Source organism: Coffea arabica, chromosome 4c (genome assembly GCF_036785885.1).
Source record: "Coffea arabica cultivar ET-39 chromosome 4c, Coffea Arabica ET-39 HiFi, whole genome shotgun sequence".
Classification (NCBI taxonomy): domain Eukaryota; kingdom Viridiplantae; phylum Streptophyta; class Magnoliopsida; order Gentianales; family Rubiaceae; genus Coffea; species Coffea arabica.
The window spans coordinates 5,823,879-5,849,186 of NC_092316.1; the positions used below are offsets into that span (position 1 = coordinate 5,823,879).

The window sequence follows — 25,308 nt, forward strand, 5'->3', positions numbered from 1 at the left end:
TTGAGTGAGTGAGATTTAAGTCCCTTGGTCATACCCAGAAGTTAGCAATCGCCTTGTGGATGGGATTGAGGAATAGGTTTAGATTTCTTTCACTTTGCGTTTGTTGGAAAAATAAATAAATTTGACTAATAATAGAAAATTCATCGAACGTGTAATACATACAAACAAATAAAAAAAATCAACAAAGATAATATTAAAATTCTAAAATATTTTCTAAATTCAAATTAATCAATCGCTGCAGTCTAGTCGACAATTTGTTCACGTCTTCGATGGTCAAATCTGATATGAGTTTTGAATCTGATAATACATGGAGCATTATCGGTAGCGTGTAAGGTGCGACTTTTGCCACTTCTGCATAAATTAGCAGAGGAACAAAACTCACTTCTATTTTTGCTTTGAAGACTTTTTTAAGTTTCGAGCGTTGAATGGTTCTTGTTTTGCTCTAAACAGCGTTTCTTTATGGGGAGGTGATAAGTTAGAAGGCCTTAAGCATTTTATTGTGAATTTCCGTTTGAGTTCATTATTTTTTGGAGTGTTTTTGAAAAATTTCACTGTAACAGAGTTTTTATAGTATATTTTGAGATTTTTTAAAAAATATTTTAGAATATTCAAGAGTAGAAGAATTTTTAAAATATTTTTTGAAATATTTTTTAAATATTTAAAAAATTTTAAACTATTTTTTAAAGTATCTTTGAGAATATTTTTTAAAAAATTTTTAATAATATTTAAAAATTAAATTTTGAAAAACTCAACCATCCAAACAGATTTAAACAAATCTTAAACGTGGTAGGTCCACAAATCGTTATAGGTGGGACGGATAATATAATGCTCTCATTTTCTAGACACCAACCATATGAGTTGTTGGAAGTTTTATTATTTCCTCTGTTTTAATTATTTTATCATATTTGGAGAATTCAACTTTTTAAAAGTAATGATTTGAGTGTGATGTTTATATTGCTCTTTTAATTTTATTCTTATAAATTTAAAATTTGAATGGTACTGTACATATGATTAACAGAAAGGACCATATTAGAAAAAAAGATTCAAAAGTACTTTGATTTTCTTAACATGACAAATATTTTGAAAAATCAAAAATAGAAAGTATGACACTTTTAATGAAACAGAGAGAGTAATATTTTGTTAAAGTACTTTTATCTAGTCAAGAAAAGTAATATTTTCCTTATGTTGAGCATCACTTACCTTTTAAATCCTTATGCTTTAATTTCCCTTTTTTTTTTCTGTCGAGTCAAGAAAAACAAATTACACCTAGTGGTATATCAATCACGAATAAACTTATAGTTTTGAACCCTTAACTTTCGTCATAAAAAGAATAGTTCCACATCCAATCGAAGAAGAACAATGAAGTGGTGAATTGTTGTCATTACCAAAATAAGAGAAAAACAACTAACGAGGGAAAATCCTTAAAATGGTCCGAAGAACTAAAAATATTTTTGGTTCTTAAATTCAAATTATTAGTACTAACCCCAATTCCTTTTTGACTATCAAGAAAATTAAAAAAACAAAAAGGAAAAGAAGATGTTAGATACAGTACAATTGTGGTTGATGTTTTGATCTAACGTTTGAGATTGAGAGACTCTAGCATTTACTTAGAAGTTCTGATATTGAGCTTTTGATTTCTCTTTTTCATCTCCACTCCTTAAATCCTACGTTTCTGCCACCCGATAACTCGTTCGAGATTATTCGTCAGTCTTTACTATAAAGTCTTGGATTCGATTTTCATAACATAATTCGCTGATATCTTTGGACAGGACTCTGTAAATTTTAGAGGATTAGTCCGTTCAAATAAAGACTAGGGCGCCTCTAAGTGAAAAAAAAAAAATCTCATGTTTCCGTCGTTAGAAAAATAAATGTTAAGAGAAAAGACGTTAGATACGATTACTGTAAAAACGAGGCGGGGGCCACAGAATTGACTAGCCGTTGATTGGTTCACCGGATAAACAGGTCATGGAAAATGCGGTGGGCGGTGGGTACCATGCAGCTAAGATTCAAATGAAACGGAGGCCTGCGTCACCAAACTCCGTAGCAGATAAGAGCTGTTAGGGTGAGCTGGTCTCATCCGTGGGGAAGCGAAGGGGTGCGGCGTGCGGCTCAGAGGGCTGCTTTTATGGAGGCTACGCCACGTGGTCATTAGAGTCTCAAGACGTGGCGCCGTGCATGCCCGCCGCTGTAGGCTGACTCGGCTCAACCTCTCCTTTTTCCATACGTTACTACTTCTATTGGACAGTATTGGACGCTATTTCCCCACTTGGACAGCTCCGCGCCGCCCTTAATTTAAGGCCGGCTCAGGAGTATGCATTCGTCAGCTTGTCTTTATGACTTTTATCTCGGCTGCGTGCTCACCACCTAACTGGGTGGCACTCGGCGGTGGTAAGTAGCGACAAGAAGTTGGGACGGTTGTGATGCAGTGCAATACGTCCATGGCAATTATTTGTTCGACAGTGATTCAAAATTTTGAAAATGTAAAAAATTCAAACAATAATGAATGCTTCGTAGCTCTAATATAATTAACATGCATGGATAATTAATTATAGACTATAATTAACATGTTCGACTAACAACAACGAAGCGAAACTTAAATAATAATAACAAGTTCTATCTCTAACTGACAAATCACGAGTGACCAGTATAAATTAAATATAAGTGATTGTTACACGGTATATAAATCATTTAGAACAAATTATACAACGCGCCTGATTTAACCGCTCATTCCTCCTCCCGTAGAATAATTGGCTTCTGTCCACAGTGACATAATGTGGCCGGAGTGACGTAACTGGATTCAGCAAGCATTAGCGACTGGTTTTTTCAGTTCATATTCGAATATTTTGATTCAACAAGTTGCCTTGTTCATTAAAAAATAAATATAAAAAAAGATACTTTGATAGATGTGAAAGTCAATTGTGTATTTGTCCGTTTCAATACCGTCACGGGGAGCAGGGAAGCCTGGACTCTCCCTGATGGTGCTTGGAGGGAGATCCTGGCAAGACCCCTTATACAAGGGACCAGGGATCGAATCCTGGAGAACCCCCTATCAAGAAACATCCCCAAGACTGCAACATCTATGAGAAGTTTTATACTACTTTAAATAACAAAAAATAAAAAGAGGTTAACGTAATTCTGGCCAAGAAAAGAAAAGCAAAGAAAAAGAGGAGAGGAGTATCTACAATTATGATAGTACTAGTAGTAGTGTGTTTCTTTCCTTCGACACACAAAAGCAAGAACCTACAACAGATCTCTCTTTGCTCGTTCCTCTTGTGCATTAGGTATCACTACCATTTTTTGCAGTTTGCTTGTATTGGACTAAACCGACTTCTTTCCAGTTTTCACAAATAAAGAAAGATGAATTTTGAAAGCATGCTAGGTATATGCAGTAAGTAAGATCTCCCTCCATGCTCCGTAGCCTCCAAATGGTCTAAATCAATTACTGCTAAACAAATAGTCTATATCAACGTGTCATTATACGTAATTTCTTCTAAACGTGCATAGTGTACCCACCTGTTTGGATGATGATTCAGTCCTCGTTGATTTCTTTAGAACCTAGTGTATGCAGGATAAAATAGAAGTAGGTTTAATTAAATGCTATCGTTTAATAAAAAAATACTACCGCTGTACAAAATGCATAATATAATTCCAAGTGCGTGTATTATTAGCATATATCAGTGTCTTTTCTCAAGTCAAGTTGTTGAGAATCTTCTACCTCAGAATTTCATTTAAGCAGCATGCAGGTATTAAAAACACACACACACAAATAATTAGCCACTGATCAAACTCTTACAATGTTCAACCGTGGCTGCCATCTATTGTCAAAACTGGACAAATGTCATTCATTACCCAACATTATCTGATCAAAATCTCAAAAACTAGATGTATTATCAAATGGGGCCCTTGAGTTGTGAACCAAACATGATGATTAATGTTTGATAGGAGTATTAATAAATTACATTTGATGATCAATATATAAATACTGTATGCAAAACGTGGCATGTCCAATTAGAGCAAAAGGAGTTTCGTAGCTTAATCAGATGATAAAAAGGTTGATGGGATTTTTTTTGAAGGGATGGAAGTGTAACGGGTCATGATGGGTGCCTACAGTCATGATATGATATGATGCCCATCATGACTTGAAACCTTTCTTCTCCCCTAAGCCAAAAGCATCATGCTAGTCAAAGATATCACGTTGGTTCCATTTTAAGACGCCATGCTTTCTTCTTCTTTTCTTCTCGATGACCAAAAATGTGAAAGTTAATCCCCATATGCTTGTGAGAATGGCAAATTCCAAACTTGACACCTTATAAGGATCAAAGACGCGTGAGACCCTTTCTGTTGCCCACCTCAAGGGCAAATATTTTTTTTTTGGGGAATAATTTTATATTCTTCTGTGAACATTTTTTTACACATTTTTCCGTCGTATATGACGTTTTAAAATGTGCTAAAATCTTTCTCAAGAGCTCTTTCTTTTTTTTTTTTTTTCGTAAACGATAGAAACACACACACACAATTAAATTAGAAACACCCGAAAGTTAACGCCCATTAGAAGCACGCAAGAACACTTTCTTTAAAAAAAAGCACAATTCGAACAACCTCTTCTGCTTTAATAACTGGCATGATGGGTCTTGTCAAAAAAAAAAAAAAAAAAAAGAAGTGCGATTCAAACAACCTCTTTTGCTTCGGCAACTAGTATGGTGGATCTTATTCTTATGGACAGGGTAGACACTCTTTTAAGTTGGCGTGACAAACCCTAGTCGAATAATTTGCTTTCCAATTCTGCACCGTAACTTTAAATGATGGTAGTAGCCCTCACTAGCTAGCAAGGTAAATGAAATCGATCTGTACCATAATTAACCAAAATCGTTCTCTTTTAATAAGGTGATTTAGCAAATGATTTGTTGCCTCTTGTTTTCTAATGAGCTCTCAATTTCATGCACTTGAACAAAGACTAAATCGAAATTGAATAAATATGGGACTAACCTGCACAGAATAAATATGGGACTAATTTCCCGTATTAATTTCGATGCTCAAGTCAACAAAGAATTTTTGAAGAAGATTAAGAAAAGAATAATTGATCATTTCATTTTTTGGGCCTCTTTGCCTTGGACGAGTGTGTTTGGATGGCAGATTATTTGGAATAATTTTTTATTCTATGAGTGCGTGATAATTCTTTTAAATACTGTAACACTTTTTGATGTGACATATATAAGATAAAAAATAATTAAAAAAATATACCGATATCACAAACAAATGAAAATTTGCTTATAGTTGACAATCCAATCAAACAATAATATGATATTTATAGGGTCTTATGAGATAAGCATGAGAGAGAGAGAGAGGTAGGACTTATCTTTTCTATTCATAAATAACATTCTACCAAACAATTATGGAAATTATTAGGTAACTATGGATAATAAACAAAAGGAATTGGACTTATCTTAGGGATTTACGGAGTCATCCTTTCTTAAATTCAATGCTTCATTCAATCCCTTGACTCGATAGGTTAGACCGGTCGGACACGTGTCGTGACTAGATTTGCTGCCTCTATAGTTCACAAGAATTTTCTTCCGTGTAGAAACTAGCATTCAATTTCTTTTCTTGGATGTGAGACACTTCAGATACAATTGAAGGATATTGATGATTAGTTTTCTCAGAAAAGACTTGCAGGTACCAACTATTTATATATATTACATTACTTACAGATTCCCTTAAAATTATTGAATTTCCAATAGTAATATTCAAATTTGAGAGTCAAACAAAGTGAAAATCTTTTTTTTTTTAATGGAACAATAAAAATAAAGATAAACTCCCAAGTCCCTAATTTTCAAACTTATTGTTGTCAGCTATATCAAAGGGTTAATTATTGTGGCTGTTAATTACTCCTAAAGAAACTCTAGAAGATTGTCATGTGTGTTGAAACTTATTGTTGGCGGCGAAAATGATGAAAAATAATAAGAGCAAACTTTTGATATGCACAGTTTGGAAAAATCTTAAACCGCTTCTAGACAAACAAAAAAAAAAGAAAAAGTTCTTTGATTTTATGTCTAATCCAATGTTTGAATAGTAGATTATTTGAAATAATTACGATAACACCTTTTACGAGACGAGGTACATGAGATAGAAAAATATATTAAAAAATTATATTTGTGATATAAACAAATAATTTTTGACAAATAATTTAAAAAAAAAATATTCGCACCCCCTAATTAACCTCTTGCATTCTAATTCACTCACTAAAAATAAAATTATTTAATTTATATCTTATTTACATACACTGATTTATTTATATTATCAATATATTTTTTGATCGCTTGTTTATTTCGCACATATCACATAAAAAAAAAGTGCTACCCCAAATAATCTCCTCCGGTCCAACGAACCACGCTCCAGCCTCCAAAGAGTGCCAATTGGGGATGCGTTGGATTACATTACAGCCAAAAGAACAGTAGAGCGGATGTGGTTCTGAATAGAAATATTTTAGTGACAGTACACATTCCGGATAGAGAGGTACAAACCTACACGAAGCGAGAAAGAGACGTCAGGTAAAAAAGAAAAGAAAAAAAAAAATGGAGGAGCCGTGTGAGATCTGAACCCAACTATAGCCGGCTTAGCCGAGTAGTGTAGAGAGCAAGAGAAGACGCCTTAGTCCAAAGTGGAGCCGCACTTTTCTCCGAAACCAGTGGGCCCGGGGAAGCGGACTTGAAATGCGGAATTCAAATGCAGTTTAAAATGAGGGACATCTAAAATGGAAGGGACAGGAAAAAGAGGGAAAAGAGAATTAAAATCCAACTAAAGAAAGGAAAAAGAAATGAAAAAGGCAAGATGTCCGTGAAACGTGATGGGAGGGGACTTTAAGAATCCGCCAAACACGCGCCTGTCGACATCTTTCCATTTCTAATCCAACCCAACACGCCCCCCCTCGGCCCCCGCAACCCCTATTATTAAACAAAATTAACAAATCCGCCCCCAGAAATTTAAACAATCTCTCTCTTACCCTACTCACTATATAAATCCTCCTCCATTCCCATTTCATCTCCCTCCTCCCACCCATCCACCCACTGGGAACAATTTTCTCTCTCTTGGAATTTTCGTGAAATCCTTCCGTCTTGACTAAAAGTAAACCCATCCCATCCGCCCCTATTTTTCCTTATCTTTCATCTCAACCAACAGCTCAACCTTTTGGTCCTCTCTCTCTCTCTCTCTCCCTGGAAATCTCTCACCTCTCCACCTTCCATTTCCCCACTATATAAGCCATCTACACTTCATTTTCCCCCTCACTGCAATCTCAAGTGGACACACCCTTTCTCTCTATCAACCAACAAACCAACAATTAGTCATTAGCCCTTTTGATTTCTTGTTTCCAACCCAACCCCAAACCCATCCCCCTCGCCTTTCCCTCTCTCTCCCAAACCCCCCCCCCCCTTTTTTTTTCAACCGGTAGTAATTGTTATTCATCTCATTTCTCTCTTTTCCTCTCTCTTGTGACTTGGCTATATGGATGGATTGATTGATTGATTGATTTTCCTTTCCACATCTCATCCAACTACATTCCCACAAGTTATTTGTTTGTCTAAGATCCTCTCCCAAAACCCCATATCTTTAGGTCTTGTTTGTCTCTGCAATCTTTTTGCATTATATATATTGAGGGCTCATTTCTTCTCTCCTCACAGTGTCCGAACTACAAACTCCACCCCCACTTTGTCGCCTGTCTTCCATTATTTCTGTTGGTCCCGCGGTCCTCATTCTGCTCTTTAGCCAAACGCGCGCCCGTAGGAATCTTCTTTCTTTTGTGCCGTAGCGAAATGGAAATAACGGAAGAGTGCGCGGGCGAGAATAAGAGTAGCAAAAAAAGAGCCCGGTACGACTCAGGCGAGCTGGAGCCCGACTCACCCGAGTCCAAGCGGGTTCAAGTCGGTACCGATTCGGATCCCGAGTCAGACCGAGTTGACACGGACAAGAAGCCCGACTCGAACGAGCCCAACCAAAGCCAGCACGACTCAGAGGATAACTCGACCGAGTCTGACCCAGCCGAGAACGAGTTGGACCCTCCCGGGGTGATGACGTTCCGGGAAGACATTTTGGACATCCTCGATGAACCGGAGATTGCTACGGGGATTCAGGACCTTGATTCGGTCATCAGAAGCTTCGAGGAAGAGATAATCCAGTCATCACCTTCCCTAGTTCACCCACCGGCCGGTGAGTTCAACTCGGATTCCGGCGATTCTCGGCCGGACCTGGGCTACCTCCTGGAAGCCTCCGACGATGAGCTGGGCCTTCCTCCCACCGTCTCCGAGTCCCAAGCCCAGAATCAGCCCGTGAACATGCCAGATGGAAATGAGCAAGACGTGGACGGGCTAGGGAACATGGTTGGGTTTGAGCATGAGCTGCCGAATTACGACTCGTTCGAGTTGGGACTCGGTGAGAACAATCACGGTGCCAGCGGCAACGGAGATTTCGTGACGGTTGATGGGCTGTTCGATTATTCGGACTTGGGCTGGCGGCCCGAGTCCTTGCCTGCCTTGTAAAAGCTTGGAATATTCGGGCTAGAGGGAGGATGTTAGTAGGTGTGGTTGGTAGCGTAGGGTGTAAATCTGGTAGATGCCCAAACGAAAAAGGAAACTAGAACAAAAGGATTTGTCAGAAAATTGATACTGAAATTCAATGGATATGTTATGCATATGAAAAGCAGAATTTAATTTCTTTTATTTGTTTATTTTTATTGGAAATTTATTAAGAAAGGCATACCAAATTGAAATAAATTGCTGGATTGTGTCACAGACCGGGCAGCTTTTGAGCATCATTCACAAAATCTAGAATTTGTTAGAAGCAAAAATGTCCATGCATTAACTGAAAAAAAAAAAGCCATCTTTCTTGGCTTTTTTTTTATTTTTTTCTTCTGGCTATCATAATTTGTAATTTCACGTCTATCCTTTTTCCTTCCATAGATATTGGCACAGTTGAAATTCAAAAGATAGAAAGGTTTCGCCATATTTTGGGGGAAACTTCCTTGATGGTCCATTTATGGCAAAAGACAACGGCAAAGCACAATGACCACTTTACCGTCTTGAGAATCTTAAGCCTCAACAGTTTGGCCCGCATGTGCGGTACTTCAGGTTGCTTCAAAATCTGTTGTCATTTATTTTAGGGTGTAATGCAGTGGAACCTAACCTACTTACCTTGATTTTTTTTTTTTTTTTTATAAGTGGGAGGCCATAAAAATGAAGTTTGGATACGAGTTTTATTTAGATGATTTATTTGAAATAATTACTGTAGTATTTTTTGTAATGTGATATATGTGAGATAAAAGGATGATTGAAATTTATGAAATAAGTTTTTTTTTTTTTTTTTAAATCATCTCAATCCAAACACACTTGATCAACTCTCTCTTCGGCTTAGTTTAATTGTTTGATTACAAAAAAGTTTGAAAAATTATTGCGGGAGCGTGGTTTATTTTTTAATATCTAATTGCAATTTTCAAGCTTTTGTAGTAGATTACCTTCGATTGTGCTTTGCACCTTAGATTGGATGGTGTTGGTTTGTGGGCTCTATCTTAGAATGTGCTTTGCACCTTGACGTCGATTATCTTTGAGTGTTAATTTAATTTTGTTGGGGGATTTCTAATTATCTGGATAGTTGAAAAAAAAAAATTTTGTAGTAGATTTTTTTTTTCTTTTAAACAGATGAAGATTATGCCTATTAAATTGAGCTTACTATATTAAAAGAGTCGAGTTTTAGGAGTAGACTTTTTTGAAACAAATGAAAATTATGCCTACCAAATCGAGCTTAATATATTAAAAGACACTTGTGGATTTGTTTGGATTGTAATTTATTTTTTAATTTTTATTTATTTGTATCGTCAACACATTTTTTAATCATTTTTTTATATCATATATATATATATATAAGAACAAAAAAGTGTATCACAGAATTTTAAAAAAAAAATTCAAATAATCTACTATCTAAACACACTCACTATTGAAATTTCTATCATCTCATGCCAAGTATGAGAGCAATCAATCGAATAACCTGAGAGAGTTTTTAACAAATTTTTGTTGAGTATTTTCCTTTATGCTTTCCCATTTCTTAAATCCCACGTCTCTATGGCTATTTTGCTTTTTTTAATGCATGGTATGGTGAAACAAGGCGTGATTTATTAGACTACTTGATCTGACATTGTACTGCTCTCTCCAGTGTGAAAGAAGGAAAAGAAAGAAAACTACAAAGTAGCTGCAGATTGTCTGCTTGCATCAATCAAGACTTGAGTCTCCTTCGGAAAAAAAAAAGAAGAAAAAAGAAAAGATATTAGCGGGCCTTGGGTCAACATCAGCTGTGTCATTGATGAGGTCCAGCCCACTAGCTTCCGTCGCTTTCACGGACAGAGAGACAGTAAAAAAGGACAAAAAGGCCAATTAGACAACAAAAAAAAAAAAAGTAATTTGAAATGAGGTGGGTGATCGTTTCCGAAAAAAAAAGAAGAAATGAGGTGGGTGAAATAGTAAATTGACTGAGTTTTTTCTGTGAGCTATTTTTGCATCTTATTGTGTATGGGAATTAGAAGTGTACCATGCAATTACCATGTTAAGGCACTTACTTCCTATTCTCGTGTTACAATTAGGAGGGTGCTCTATATTGTCACACTAGGGCACATAATTTTTACTGTACTTTATATTATGGATTAATTTTTTCTATACTATCACTGTATACATTAACGGGTCTAAATGCATATCATATCATCTCAATTTAAACTTAAACACCAAACTTTTTATATATTTGCGTGTATTTAGACTACCTAATGTATGTAGAGGTGTAAAAACAGGTGATTCGGACGAGTTTAGGTGGATCGTAACTGGATAATAAATATAATTGGATTAATCCATTTATACCAATTTAAATAAATGAATACCCATTTATAAGTCACTTAAAATTCTACTTTATTTTTTCAATTTTTTTTGGCATGTCGTTTGACAAAAAAAATAACAGTATTTTATTATTATTATTATTATTAGATTAGTAATAAATTCAATTTTATTTGCTTAACACTCTTTAAAAGTTGAGTTTAAATATATAATTATTTTTAAATGAGTATGAATGGATAAGTTAAGTCAACCCGTTACTTACCATTTAAATGGGTTTAATTGAAAACTCATTTAAACCCATTAAAAATAAATGGACAGGTTATTGGTGTACCTATCAATATGATTAGATTGTAATTAACACCTCTAATATAATTATATGTTACAATTAGGAGTGCGGTCTAATTTGAGCAAGACAAACTTGACATGGTAAAATTTTAGTATAGACTTTGCATGGTCCCAGTCTTTTGTAAAGTCTTGTTACTACGCCACAAATCAAGCCTAGACTTTTCTCACCAAGTCGCTTTACTCGTTAAACTTTCCAAGTAGTTTCCTAATGTTTCTTGAAATAGATCAGCACTCACGAGGGCGATTTTTCAAAAATTCTAGGAGACTGGTTGGGAAATTTACGAGAGTCTTGTACGTCAACTTGAAGCAAATTGTACCAGGATAAAGTTTCCTCTCCATTTGTACTGGATAATCACTACCGGAACTGTCGAATTCCTCTTAGAAAACATCTCAATTATGTACCTTGAAACTCAGGCGTGTAACTTCGTTGTTGGCCTGTGGGGGTTCTCTTTTTCCAAGTTTAGAACGTTTACCATTCAGTCCAATAGAGAATGAGCTATGAAACTTCAGTGAGCTTGCAAATATCGAAGACTCAAGAGGGTCTTGATCAAGACTTTTGACACATGCGAGAACTACGAAACGTGTATTTTCCAGCTCAATTCTGCATATCGTACTTGTCTTGTACCTAATTCGTCACTCAATCAATGTTTAAAATATCATCATCTTGCAATCAGCTAGATTCCCTCCCTTCCCCCCTCTTCTATTGCTGTAACAAAGATGAATCTTGAAGCTACATTGAAATGAGTGGATGATCTTGAAGTTAAGATTTTATACTTACAAACATTTCCATCTTATCATTCAACCCAACCTTTCTCCTGAAACGATTAAACGAGAACAAGCCCTCTATCATATTAAAACTAACGACAAAATATATTATAGCATTTGCAAACATGAATATACAAGCTGTCAAAAACTAATGAAGCAACGTACGTGAAAGGTTACATGTTTATGTTTAAGATTCTTATATGGAAATTTTTATTCAGTAAAAACCATTTTTTTCTTAAAAATAGGTTGTCACTAAGTTGCTACTTAACGCGTTCAAATGTTAGTAATATAATTTTTGGATACTCTTTTTGGAAAGTTTTCTTGAGTTTCAGGAAGATATTCAATTCACATCTCCGAACTACTTTATTATTTCACATATATTGCATCTCAAAAATGAATTATGTTATTTATTTTCTAAAAAAAAAAATCCCAAAAAGGAAATACAATCTACACGGTTTAAGCTTTGTTATAATTCATTTCTTTCAGAAACCGAATGATCTCAAAATAGGAAGGCCTATGACCCTGAATGCCCACACCAAGTATTTGTGTAGATCTTAACTTTACTAGTAGACTAAACCCCTTGGCTCTTTAATCTCCTGCGATAATCATAGTAAAAAAAATGTTTCTCTCTTGAATTTATAATTTCAATAAAACAAAAATGTAGAAAAGTATTTATTTTGTATAACAAAAATCAGTCTTAAAAAGATGAAAACCGAAAAAAATCTATCAAGAGATGCAACGAAATAATGCCAGTCCAATGCAGAGCAGTTCCTTGGGTTGATCCAAGGCCCAATAGAGCCCAATAAAAGAACAACGCAAATGCTGTCGTTTCACCGGTTTAATCTTCTTTGAAAAACAGTTAATTCGTTTTATCCGCTCATATGCTGTCCTCTGCTCAGACTCTCCTAGCCACTCAAAAATGGCACTCAACACTAATCAAATCCTCTACAACACCCCAGCCAGGACGCCATGCGCCAACTGCCCTCTCCGCCGTACGATTCTACTACCACCATTGTCATCTCCAAGAACCCATCATCTGACCGTAGTCTCAGCTTCAAAGAAGCTGTCTTCCTCAAGAACAGGCAAGTTTGACAGCAAGAAGAGAAGAAGCTCGGTTTCAACTACAGAAGAAGCTGAAGAAGCGCCAAAGCTCAAAGAGCTTGATCGGACGGCTGATATTGATGGTAGTGGCCCAACTGTAACCGTTGATGACGGGTTTGTGATGCCGGAGCTTCCTGGTGAAAAGCCTGATTTTTGGGAAGGTCCTCAATGGGATACTCTTGGATTCGTCATCCAGTACTTGTGGGCCTTTGGCATTGTTTTCGCGGTAATTTAGTTGATTCTTTCTTGTCTGTACATTTTTTTTTTGGTTAATTTACTCAATTTATGCTCAAATGTTAATTTGATTGGTTCGAGTACTGAACAATCGGAAGTGAGATGAAATTAAGCAAAAGTAATAGATTTACATTAGCACAATTTATTGTACTAGGTGGGTTGGTAACGAGAAAGCTTGATTAAAGTAATGTTTGTTTAGGAGAAAGCTAGCTTTTCTTGTTCATTGTTCTTTCTTATATTAAAATGGTGGTTGTTCTGTTCAACTCATGACGAGGAAGGGAAGAGATGGTGAGCTGAGGTAGTTGGAAATAGGAAGTTAGGTGGATTCAGTTCTACTTGCTTCAAAAATAAACTCATTCCACCACAGAATGGAAAGGAATACAAAGAAAAACACATCTAAAGGAAAAGCAAGAATATTGTATTTGCCAATAAACTTTTAGGACTATTGTGTTCCCTACATATTGTGCAATATTTGATGTTTCTAGTTTTGTTTATGGACGAATAATTTAGCTCCCATATAGTGGGATGCCTAGGTCTCTTTTCTTTTCTTTTTCTTGTTCCAGTTTTTATTGTTAACCCATTTGAGAAAAGATTTTCCCTCCTCGTCAACTGCAGCAACTAAAGAAATGCATCAAGTGGATTAGATTCCTATTAAGTCAGGTCTGTCAATTTATAGCTGCTCTTCAATGATATCACGTTATGGGGATGGAGAATATAAACCAACTTTGATGAAGTATAGTTAGAAAAAGTTGTCAACGTGGTCATGTTTGTAAAGATGCTCAAGAATAAAGACACTGATAGCGAACTAAGGTTACTAATTAGCTGAAAATGGTTTTCGAAGTCATATCCGGGTGCCAAGTGATACAGGTCATGATGTCGCAATTCATGTGCTTGTTTCTCGTGTGATTAGGCAGTTGAAGGAGAAGATGGCCCCCTCAAATTATCACTCTAGTGTTCCCTAAGAATGCAGGGATTCTGAGTGGATGTTTCACACTGGCCAAGAAAAAGTTATCCCAGTCAAAGGCCAGGATAGATGCTTTACATTTTGCATGTATCACTACTTCTGATAGTTATTAGCACCATATCCCACTGCTCGTGTGGAAAGACAGCAAAGAGAACAATAAAGCACCCAATATCTTGTCTCTAGGGCCTCGATACAAAGCATATAGGATGAACTTCATATAATTATAGAATCTGGAACACAAAAAGATTGCACTCATAGTTTCATAGTACAGATTCATAATAGTTTCAATGTGAAATTTGGTGAGAAGAATATCGCAAGAGCTCACAGGACCTGGAAAAGCCGTATTACATCTAAAGATAGGGTTGATTCTGGCTTATTTATTTATGGTATCAGTCTTATTGGAGATTCATCTTACACGGGTTTTCTTCTCGTAGATTTGCACTGCCCAACAAGTTTGAAGGAATTCATGATGAATTTGTCTTCTTTTGTTTGCAGTTAATTGCTTGTGGCATTGCTGTGGCTACATATAATGAGGGAGCAACAGATTTCAAAGACACACCAGCATACAAGGAATCAATCCAATCTAGAGAGCTTTTAGAGGAACCAGAGGCCTCTGGCTCAGATGTTTTTGAGTCTAATCCGACTGAGGAAGCGCCTAGTTTGGAATAACTATCCTGGCTTTGGCTGACATGAAATTGTGATAAATTCTAAGGTATCTTGAATTCTGTGTCTATCTTCTATTTGTTTTCTTTTGGATTACATTGGTATAGAAATGATATGCACTGAAGTTGTGAAACTTAAAGAATTCAGTAGCTTCAATGAGGAAATACACATTATTTCTGGTCCAATTTATACCTGTATGCTGCCTTTGCATCTCTCAGTTCAACTGATCTCAAGGAGTTGCAATGAGATCATGGAAGAAGTTTGTGTTTCAACTGCAAATAGTTGTACATTGCATATTTGGTATCTTCTCTGTCTAATTGCAAGTTTGCCAGATATTGGAGAAAGAGGCATCTTTTTTGTTCACTGAAGTATATTTATTGGTATGGGTATTGTTTCATTGACAGGTCAACAGTTTCTAGCTAAAATTTGGAGTTTTGATGCAATTTCGTAATAACAAAAATAAGCCTATCACACTGTTGGTTATCTGAAGTTCTTGTGAAACCGAGCCATACCCGATTGAGGGGACTGTTAATGACTTCTGCCCTATGTTTTTGGCTGATGAAGCTTAAGCCTCCCACAAAGACTTGATCTTCTCCTGGCCAAAAACCAAAAGATGTGGTTGATTCAATGGCTTGAAAGAAGTATCAGAATTTTAGTTTGTCATCTGAGTGCATAAGGCTAAAAACTACCAATTCAAGCTGAAGGTGCATTTATGCCATAGTCTGTTAATAAACAAGCAGAGTGTTTTTCTTGTGCATACAATGATAGGTGCATCACCAAATCAAGCACCCATATTATTTCAGGTTTGTTGCTGCCAACATTACCTCAGAATTATGCATGGTTGCAAACTGTCCTTTATCTAATTTTTCCATCTAGTTGTCCGTCTATCTCTGAACTAGTTGTGCAACTGGTCAGTGATAGCTATTCTGGATTAGTGCCATGTCACAAGCTTTAAAAGATCAGTTCTTCTTTCAAGTAATTAAATAGCAACTTTGCTTTGAAAGCTGTTGTATCCAGATGTTTTATTGTTTTGAAACAAATCCAGTTATAAGGGATGACCCTACAGAGAAAAATGCTGTCTGAACCTGGGGCTTCTTTAATATGCAATGTTTTGCTTTCGGTAGTTATACATAGCATGATGGCATAGGAGGTAAGAGCTTCTTTAATGTACAAGATTTTGCAGTTTGATACTTATAAAGAATTTATAGAGCTACAGAATTAAGCTACAACATCAAACTGCTAATAAGTTCCACAACAACAAGCTAATTGAGATTAAACTGTGCTGAACTTATTTTAGCAATGGATATAAGACATATAGTAACTAATTACTATGAACTGACCCAAGGCTTAGAATGTAAGAAACATGATATTCCAAGCCTCTAAAGTGTATGTCATCCCAAGCAAGAGCATTTCAGCTATCAATGCAACCACCAAGTGATTTATTGCATTCAGATTTGCTACACTATGCGGGATGGATCCCAGGATGCCAGTCGTTGGCGATACTGTGATCATTGGAGAGGCTGAAATCAAGAAACAAGTTAAGATTGTTAGAGCGTGCATGACAACAAAGAAACTAAACCCTATCAGAAGTACTAATCTATTTTTAAACTTTGATAATTTAGTTAAGCTTTTAACTCAAGTTCTCTGTGATTAATTTCTGGCTGCATCAGTATTTAGCTGGTTCCGGTATTTTAGTTTGATATACTAGCTAGCGCACAGATTTAAGTTAGTCTGTAAAGCATACATAAGGCTAGATTAGTTTGCATACCAGCAACAGTAGCATTTGTTTTTGTCCCAAATGAAACTTGAGAAGTTGGTGAACTAGGAGGGAAGGGTACAGCTATGCCTCCAGCTAGACAAGAGCGAAACACAGATAAGTGACATTTGTCAGAAATGCATAAGGGGTTATCTTGCTCCCAAAGCAAAATTTTAAAACTGATGAAGAAAAATCAAAATGTCAAGAAACAATTAGTCATGTTTAGAACCTCGTCCTTTTGTGCATAATGAGATGTTATGTAGTACCTGAACAAGCAGATAAGCCTCCTTGAAGATTACAGAGGACCGGCAACTGAAGGGCTAGTGTTCTATTGATAGGAAAAGCACTTATGGAAGAGTCATTCACCATGAGACAGAGGCAGCTAAGTTCCTGGTTGTAGACATGTCTGAGGTTGTAGCAACATGTCTGAGGAGGTGATGCCGATGTGCCTTGCACAAATGCTTCACAGGGAGCCAATGACAGCAGGCGAGGCACACATTCGCTAACAGTAGGACCTGTTTGTGAATTTCCAATGGTTTGTGGCTGGACAATTGGTAAGAAGCAAGGGACGAACAACAGAACTAAAGAAGCAGTGACACAAGGAAGCATGAGATGAGAAGCTGCCATTTGTCTATCAAAATTAGGTGAATGAGGCCGATTGTGTTTGATTTTTCTGAGATGGATTTTTCCATGCTCAAGGGGGTTTCATAAATAGATGAACTTGCATTAGTTTAGTATGGGCTGCAGCATGCACGATGCATGTGCTAGTTTGAGTCCATAATCAACAGTCAACACATCTGCTTCATTCTTCTACTTTCAGCATGATCATTCTGGTCTTAGAAAGTTCAAAAATGCAGCATGCATGAGAGGGCCTGCATGTTCTATTGCCTGAATGAAGTCCCACCAGGACAGCGGCTAAGCCAAGCTCAGACAAGTAATCGTTCATCAAGGGCTTACGACACAAAGGTTTCCAACTGTGCATGATTTCTAAGCATCATAATACAGAAAATTTTCTTTCGTTACTGTTGTTGTCCTTGGAGTTAATAAATTCATGAAGCTTAGATGTCTGATCAAACACATATTTATTAAACACCACGTTTATAGGATTGAAAATTTCTGGATGAACTCACTGAAGACGACTGACTAACGTTACAGATGGAAGTTAAAACATCTTCCTTCTTATTGGACTAATATTGCAAAAAAAAAAATTGGTGCCACCAACCTTCAATTGGGAGTGGAGCCATAAGAATAACATGTCCCACACACTGAGATATGTTCCTGAGTGAGATGGTGCTCTGACATTTTCAACACTCAAGATTTGTTTACCATCAAGTTTTCGGCACAATGGAAGTGAGTGCACATAATTGTTCCAACGATAGAGTGCACATAATTGTTTTCACCATCCTTTCTCAAGAATTTATGCCTTTACAATTCACTATATAGAGTGCAAATAAATCAATTCTTAACCAAGTGAGGAATTTCTCGTTGAATGCAGCCGACTGCTATTTGTTGCGATTGCCATTCGTTTTCTTTTCACAGGATCTAGAACAGTTTTCTTGTCACAGAACAGATTTCACGTCTTCATTGAGATGTCAAGTCTTGATTCTGTTTCGCTGTCCTATCAATGATCAAAACCGCGGTAGCCTTTTCAATAAACCTTCTCTTTTCTTAAGCATCCAACTTTACCTTAACAATTCAAATTAATCAAAGCGCAACAGTCCAAGTTTGGTGATCCATTGGTCCCAAATATTCAGTTTTGTTGTTATAGCAATTGTTTTCTCCCTAAAGAAAGCCATGATGATGATAATGAATGAATGGCGATAAAAATAAAATAAACATCTCTCCCCATGTCTGCATTATCTTATTACAAAACATTGATGCTAGTCACGACACCACAAGCTGGTCGACAAATTTGTACGTTATATTTTAATCGACTGCCCGGAGCCACAGACCAAGGGAATATTTGGTGCAAGGTGTTGAAGAATAGTTAAGAAGAAAAGAGGGGCCGAGGGGTGGCTAAAAGGCCATAAAAGATCCAGAAAATTAGGCCTGAATGCTGAAAAGTCTTTGTCAAGTTATAATTATAGCTGCCTTCTTTAACATGTGGGCTGCAGAAGTTCCATCTCCATCTCTTTGCTGTGGCTATACTTACGCAGTTCAAAAAGATGAGACTTCTCAACCCAAAATGCGGAATATTGCACCAAAAATCGTCCCTTGTTTCTCTTTCTCTTCGTTGGCTCACTTTCAAGTTAATCCAAGTATAGGTAAAGCTGATTCAACTATCAAGTTGGAAGTCATTATTATTGTGGAGCTGTTTGCTTAGCTACCATTGCTTTAACACCAAGATCAGAACAATTTTTTCATAATTTGAGTGCCTCCTGGTACAAGATATGAATCCTCTTTCTTGGGCCAAGAAGGAGTACGCTCGACTTAGACTACAGAAGCAGAGAAGATTACTTCCTCCAAGTAGCTCAGCCACTACTGCAAAATGCTTACCCTTGCCACCAGTTAGTCGTACACAATTTTTCTGAGTTTCTTGTTTCCTATTTATTCCTTTATTTTTTTTTTGTTTCATTTTTGGAGTCGCTAGTCAAGTTCACCCTCTCTCATTTTGTGTGGTAGTCGTACACAATTTCTGAAAGCAATGCTTCAAGAGTGTTTCTGTATGGACTCAACTGAGGTTCTTTTCTTTGATGATAAAAGCAGGTTCAAGAGGTGATTATAGCAGCTGATTTAAGGTGTGGGGAATGTGAAAGAAGGGTTGCTGGCATACTCTCCAAAATCGATGGTATACTTTTGTGTGTCAAACCAATGGAGACTCTAAACCACCTGATCGAATGTCCCAATTAATCAAGATTTGCAATAGCTTAATATGCTTTGAAATTTGACCAAACCATTGATTAGTTGAGTTTATAGATTGACATTTTTGTTTCTATGACTCTGATCATACACATGATTTGTGCTGCAGATGTGGAGTCTGTGGTGTTTCATGTATCAGAGAAGAGGGTCACACTTACTCGTAAAACTGCGGCCAAATGATTCTCAAGAAGCGTTATCCGTTTCATCTACATTTCCAAGTGCTAATGATCTTAATCTCTTGATCTAGGGCTGTGTAATCCATATGCCAAAAGTTTGATTTGACATTGTGTCTTTTTGTGCATGTATGATTGCTTCTTTGCTAATGCTAGGACATTCAATTCCTCTCTTGGAGTGATACCAACTTTTGAATTATGAAGTGCATCTAGCGTAGAAGGTATAAATCAAATGATGGTTGAGATGTTAGGAAATGGGGCAGGACAATTATTCTGATGACTGTTCTTAACAGTTCACGGTCATGATTGATAAAAAAAACAAAATGCATGACTCAAATCATTGTGTACATTGTCTTTAATGTCATGTATGATATGGGATCCAAAAAGTTTGTTCAATATTTATACCTTCCCTTAAAAACATGAATGTATATCTTGTAAAATTGAACAAAATCAATTGACCTGACAATCAAGTAAGCGTGTATCCCTTATGTGTGAAGTAGTATTTGCACTCGTATGAAATACTTATTATTCACAAAATCACTCTTTATTTCACATATAATTATACGGAAACAAAGTTTACTATTCACAAAATACATTTCTAATTAATTTTTTTTTATCTTGTATTATGTCAGGTAAAAAAAAAAGTGCTACGATAAATATAAAAAAAATTCCAAATAACCTCCTATCTAATCAAATCATAGTACTATTTGAATGCCCATATGTCCATGTCACTCCTTAAATGATCCCTTATGGCGAAATGTGAACGGTCCAAATACGCAGCTGACAAGCATCAAATCTTAAACCGTTCTTTTTTTCTTTTTTTTTTTTTTTTTTTGACGGAGTGGGTATTCAGGCTTTTTTTGGTCCAACTAATCTCATTCCGGTCCGGAAGAGGAGGCTCCACTCCACTCCGAGCACGGTAGCAAGGGGGTTCGAACCCTGGTTGCCCAGGTAAATTCACCATATCTTAAAAAGGAACTCTTGGAGACATCAAATCTTGTACCGTTCGACCAGATACAAAGATGCCATTATTCTCTTTTTGCTAGCTAGCATATGCTTTTCTGGGGATGCATGGAGAATTCTGTAAAAACAAAACTAAGCATACAAAACGGTAGGTAGAGTCTCATTCTTTCTTCCCCCATTTTTTTTCACCTGGGAAAGGAAACAAAGAAAAAGAGAGTAAACATAAAGTACAATCGCCATTATAGGAAAGCAAGAAGTCCAGTCCTGAATATTCACGGGGACGCATTTTCTTGCTGAAACCTTTCTTCTAACATGATAAGGTCATACTTATTGATGCATTTAAATGTTTGTTCTTGATGATATTAAGAGTTGGAGGTGCGTGTAGCAGACAAGGAGGGACGTTCGCAGCGAATATATGCCACCAGAATCAGGAATTTTGCACCGTCAACAATGGCAATGGTCCTGGGAAAACGACCTTTGAGACAAGTACTTAGTTGGACTGCATTACCTTCACTTCACATGCTGCTTTCCTTGAGCTTTTATTATTACCTTTGCATCAAAATTTTCCCCATCTTCTAAAGAGAATAGAAACACGTCTCCTTGGAAAAAGTTATGTATGTTTGTCACTATCAAATGTTGCAATCAATTATATGTTGCCGTTTTGATAAAAAAAAAAAAATGTTGCAATCAATTAAAATGCACAGATGAAGTAACATGCTCAGATAAAAATTTTCAAGTGTCGGGGAACTTATTGTGCAGCATATTTAAATTCAGATCCTCAGGCCTTTTTCCATTTTCTTGCTGACAAATATAAACGGGTTAGTGTCTGATTGATTGCTGCTGCTGCCACTTGATAATGTACCTTTTGGCAAGTTGCCACAAAACAAATTTGCGGTGTAAGTGAAAAGAAGGCAAGCAAAATAATTGCTGCTAAACTTATACGACTCGATGATGTCTCGGAAACATGCTATTCAGCCACTTTGCTAAATTTCTTGTTTGGGTTCAATCATCAATTAAAGCAAATACTATCACATCTACCATGAAATTTGTGTGGTTGTCACAACTACTCTCTTTCATTCTTAAAACTCCACAATCACCTGCTCGAAATTTGAGTAATTTAAATACTTACTTCGTCCCATTTTGATAATCCTGTATTCCTTTTTCATTTGTCCTAAATTATAGTCCACTTTCCAATTGAATAATGTAGTTGTATTTTAATTTTTCTAAAATATCCTTATTCAATGTAAGTAATTGTTACTATAAATCTATCCATTTAATGAGAATTGATTCTTTTTTTACCATCAATTCAAGTTCCTATAAAGTTATACCATATTTAATGTGATGGTATTTTAGAAAAATAGCAATCTAAATTTACTTTTCCAACAAAGTTAACTACTTTTTCTTAAACTGTGTGAAAAAAGAAACAGGACTATCAAAGTGGGACGGAGGGAGTACTACATATTGGCTAGGAGATCAATATAATCAGGACATCAAGTCCATGTATCAAAAGAAAAAGAAAAAAGGGAAAATCGTTCAAAACGTCCATCATATTTTATAAAATAATTTTTTTCGTGTCTCATTTTTTAAAGTGTAATTTTACGTCTCTTAAAAGTTCACATTGGTCAAATTTGATCCCTACCTAAATTTTCGACTAATTTTTGGTCGAAATTTTATTATGTGGATTGTATGTAATCATTTTTTAGGGACAAAATTATCAAATCAAAACTTATATAATCTAATCTATAGTTCTTTATATTTCACAAAATGAATTATTTCGTCCCTCATATTTCACAAAATGAGTTTTTTCATCCCTCATTGACCATTTGTGCGAATAGTTATTTTCAAATCCATGTATATATCTATTTGATTTCACTTGAACAGTATGAATAGCATGTAATATATCTCTATTTGATTTCAACTAAATAGACTAATTGTAGTTGTACACATATTATTTAATAGATATATACATTGGTTTAAATCTAACAATTTTGTTTTAAACATATATATATATATATATATATATATGTATATTTGATTTCACTATGTGAATCTATTTAATATTTGTAACATTTTCTTTTTTGGTAATAATTCATTTACTGAGTTGTGTAGTAAGGCTATCTAAATGAACAGTACGTTCAGACGAAATTAAATAGAGATATATTACATACTATTCATATTGTTTAGGTGAAATCAAATAAATATATATAAGTTAAAAAAGTTATTTGTACACATGATCAATAAAGGATAAAAAAATTTTATTTTGTAAAATATGAGAGATGACAAAATTCATTTTGTAAAAATGTGAGGAACAAAAAAATTCATTTTATAAAATGTGAGAGAAAAAAATTCATTTTGTAAAATGTGAAGGACTATAGATTGAATTATGTAAAATTTGATTTAACAATTTTGCCCTTAAAAAATGATTATGTGCAAGGCACGTGGTCGATTCCAAAAAAAAAAAAAACTAGTCGGAAACCTAAATAATGACCAAATTTGACCAATGTGAATTTGTAAGAGATGTAAAAGTACATTTTTAAAAATGAGGAATGAAAAAAATCATTTTACAAAATATGAGAGATGTTTTGAACGATTTTTCCAAACAAAAATAATTCAAAACATCCTTACATTTCGTCAAATGAATTTTTCACTCTTCACTTTAAAAATAGTAATTTTACATCCCTTACATTCCATTTTAGATTTTCAACTATTTTTTTTTCTTTTGAATCTACTACGTTACTTATACATAGTTTTTTTTTTTGGAGAAAATTGTTAGATTTCATTTTTAATTAAGTAAATGAACCGATCTAGTCGAATCTTAGCTGAACTATATTTGTTTTTCCCTAAAAAAAAATGAGATTTTATACAATCCATATTCATTTTTGCTCCTTAAAATGTTGGATCTAATCTTTTATGTACATAAAGATGATTGTATATGGGTCACGTTATGATTTCAAACTAAAAAATCAATACATATTTTTTTAAAGTCTTGGGTGTATTTTTTGAAGTATAAATCTAATGCCCGTGACACTTTTATAAATTTTAAGACTTTTATTGAGTGACAAAGTAGCTGTCAGAATAAAATTTTGAGAACAGACAGGGGTCGGGAAATATTTGGTTTATGATGATTTTCTTGAAAAAAATGGGATACAACATCAATTGATTATTAAATACACTCCATAAACAAAATGGGGTGGCAGAGAAGAAGAATATGACAATTATGAATCTAGCGAGGTATATGTTGAAGTTGAAAAATATGTCAAAATCTTTTTGGGTAGAAGTAGAAGCAGTTCCTTGTGCAATTTATTTTTTAAACAGGTGTCCCACTAAAAGTATTCTTGAAAAAACTCTTGAAAAAATTTGGAGTCGTAGAAGGCCATTTGTTGAACCTATAAGAATTTTTGGGATATAAAAGAGTTGAAAGCCTCCACACAGGGCGGATTTAAAGGGGGCACTGGGGGCATGGGCCCGCTACTCCTTTAAATTCCTATAATACTTCTATAATTTTGACATAATTTTAAAAGTGTCCCCCAGAATTTTTTTTAGAAAAATCATGAAAGAATAGGTCACAAAATTTATATCATTCACCCTACTCCTCTGATCGCCATATCAATCATATTAGCCATTTCTTTTGGTCCCCACTCTCAAGTTCCATTTACACTCCCTAAGATTCATTTACTCCTTTGGTCCCCCATTTCTCTTCACAACAGATGGCCCCTCTTCTTCCATATCCAACTAACAACTCTTTTTATTTATCACTTCATTCAATTATCATTAATCATTTACTTCCTTTGTTCCCACTCCCCAACATACGAGAGCCCATTTTTCTTCCACAACCAAAACTTGTTACTCTTTCTTGATCACTTCATCCGATTTAGAGATTGACCAGAATCAATTGATATTCTGGAACTTGGGTCCACCACTGATTTGCAGTTCTTTTCACCAACTTTAAGAGGCCATCAAAATCAGGTTCTAAACAATTATTTCTTATTATTATTATTTAAATTTGTTTGCAAATATATTTCTAGAGTATGAGACTATTACTGTTTTAAAGAAATTTGAAAATTGATTAGTTAATGTAATAACTAATAAATGGGTTATTTGATAAATGTTCTACCATGTGAAATGGTGAATTTATGGATTTATAATTTATTATTTATTTTCCTTGATTAGTTTCTTATATTGGAGTTAATGTAATGACGAAATAGAATGGAAGACACTTGGATGAATGATTGTTTAGTTACTTATGTTGAGAAAAATATACTTCATGAAATTGAAAATGAGAAAGTTGTAAACCGTTATCAAAATATGAAAACTCATCGTGAACAATTGTAAATAGTTTAGTTTGTTTTTGAAATAAAATTATTATTACATTAATAATTTTGAGTTTACCTTTATGTTTTTCATGGAATATACATATCATTTGTACTTGTTGGTAATTTTTTTTTACTTAAAAATTAGAAAAAGAGTAGATAAAAAATTTTAATATTATTTTTACCCCCACTAAGATTTTTTTCTAACTCCGCCACTGCCTCCACATTATTATTTTTTGTCTGTATGTAAACAAAAAGACTGCAGCCTCATTTGATTAATAGTTGAAGAAATTTCTTTGCCTTTATATCATTT

At 35.2% G+C, this 25,308-nt stretch overlaps 2 protein-coding genes across 2 annotated transcripts; one reads left to right on the plus strand and one right to left on the minus strand.

Moving 5' to 3' along the window:
• Nucleotides 1–12,834: 12,834 nt before the first annotated feature.
• LOC140005198 (uncharacterized) lies at nucleotides 12,835–16,018 on the plus strand. Its single transcript, XM_072045726.1, has 3 exons — nucleotides 12,835–13,299; nucleotides 14,767–14,983; nucleotides 15,339–16,018. The coding sequence occupies exons 1-2, from the start codon at nucleotides 12,892–12,894 to the stop codon at nucleotides 14,938–14,940; spliced, it is 582 nt and encodes a 193-aa protein (XP_071901827.1). The 5' UTR covers nucleotides 12,835–12,891; the 3' UTR covers nucleotides 14,941–14,983; nucleotides 15,339–16,018.
• Nucleotides 16,019–16,281: 263 nt separating this feature from the next.
• On the minus strand, nucleotides 16,282–17,537 carry LOC113740130 (non-specific lipid transfer protein GPI-anchored 10-like). Its single transcript, XM_072045114.1, has 3 exons — nucleotides 16,957–17,537; nucleotides 16,703–16,786; nucleotides 16,282–16,454 (listed from the first exon to the last, which is right to left on the minus strand). The coding sequence occupies exons 1-3, from the start codon at nucleotides 17,315–17,317 to the stop codon at nucleotides 16,282–16,284; spliced, it is 618 nt and encodes a 205-aa protein (XP_071901215.1). The 5' UTR covers nucleotides 17,318–17,537.
• Between the last annotated feature and the right edge of the window lie 7,771 nt (nucleotides 17,538–25,308).

Excerpts from the sequence above, each read along its gene's own strand:
- LOC140005198 (XM_072045726.1), top strand. The coding sequence starts at position 12,892 with ATGGCACTCAACACTAATCAAATCCTCTACAACACCCCAGCCAGGACG. Across the intron at positions 13,300-14,766 it reads CCTTTGGCATTGTTTTCGCG|TTAATTGCTTGTGGCATTGC; the intron begins GTAATTTAGTTG and ends TTTTGTTTGCAG.
- LOC113740130 (XM_072045114.1), bottom strand. The coding sequence starts at position 17,317 with ATGGCAGCTTCTCATCTCATGCTTCCTTGTGTCACTGCTTCTTTAGTT. Across the intron at positions 16,787-16,956 it reads AGGCTTATCTGCTTGTTCAG|CTGGAGGCATAGCTGTACCC; the intron begins GTACTACATAAC and ends GCTCTTGTCTAG. Across the intron at positions 16,455-16,702 it reads AACAAATGCTACTGTTGCTG|CCTCTCCAATGATCACAGTA; the intron begins GTATGCAAACTA and ends TCTTGATTTCAG.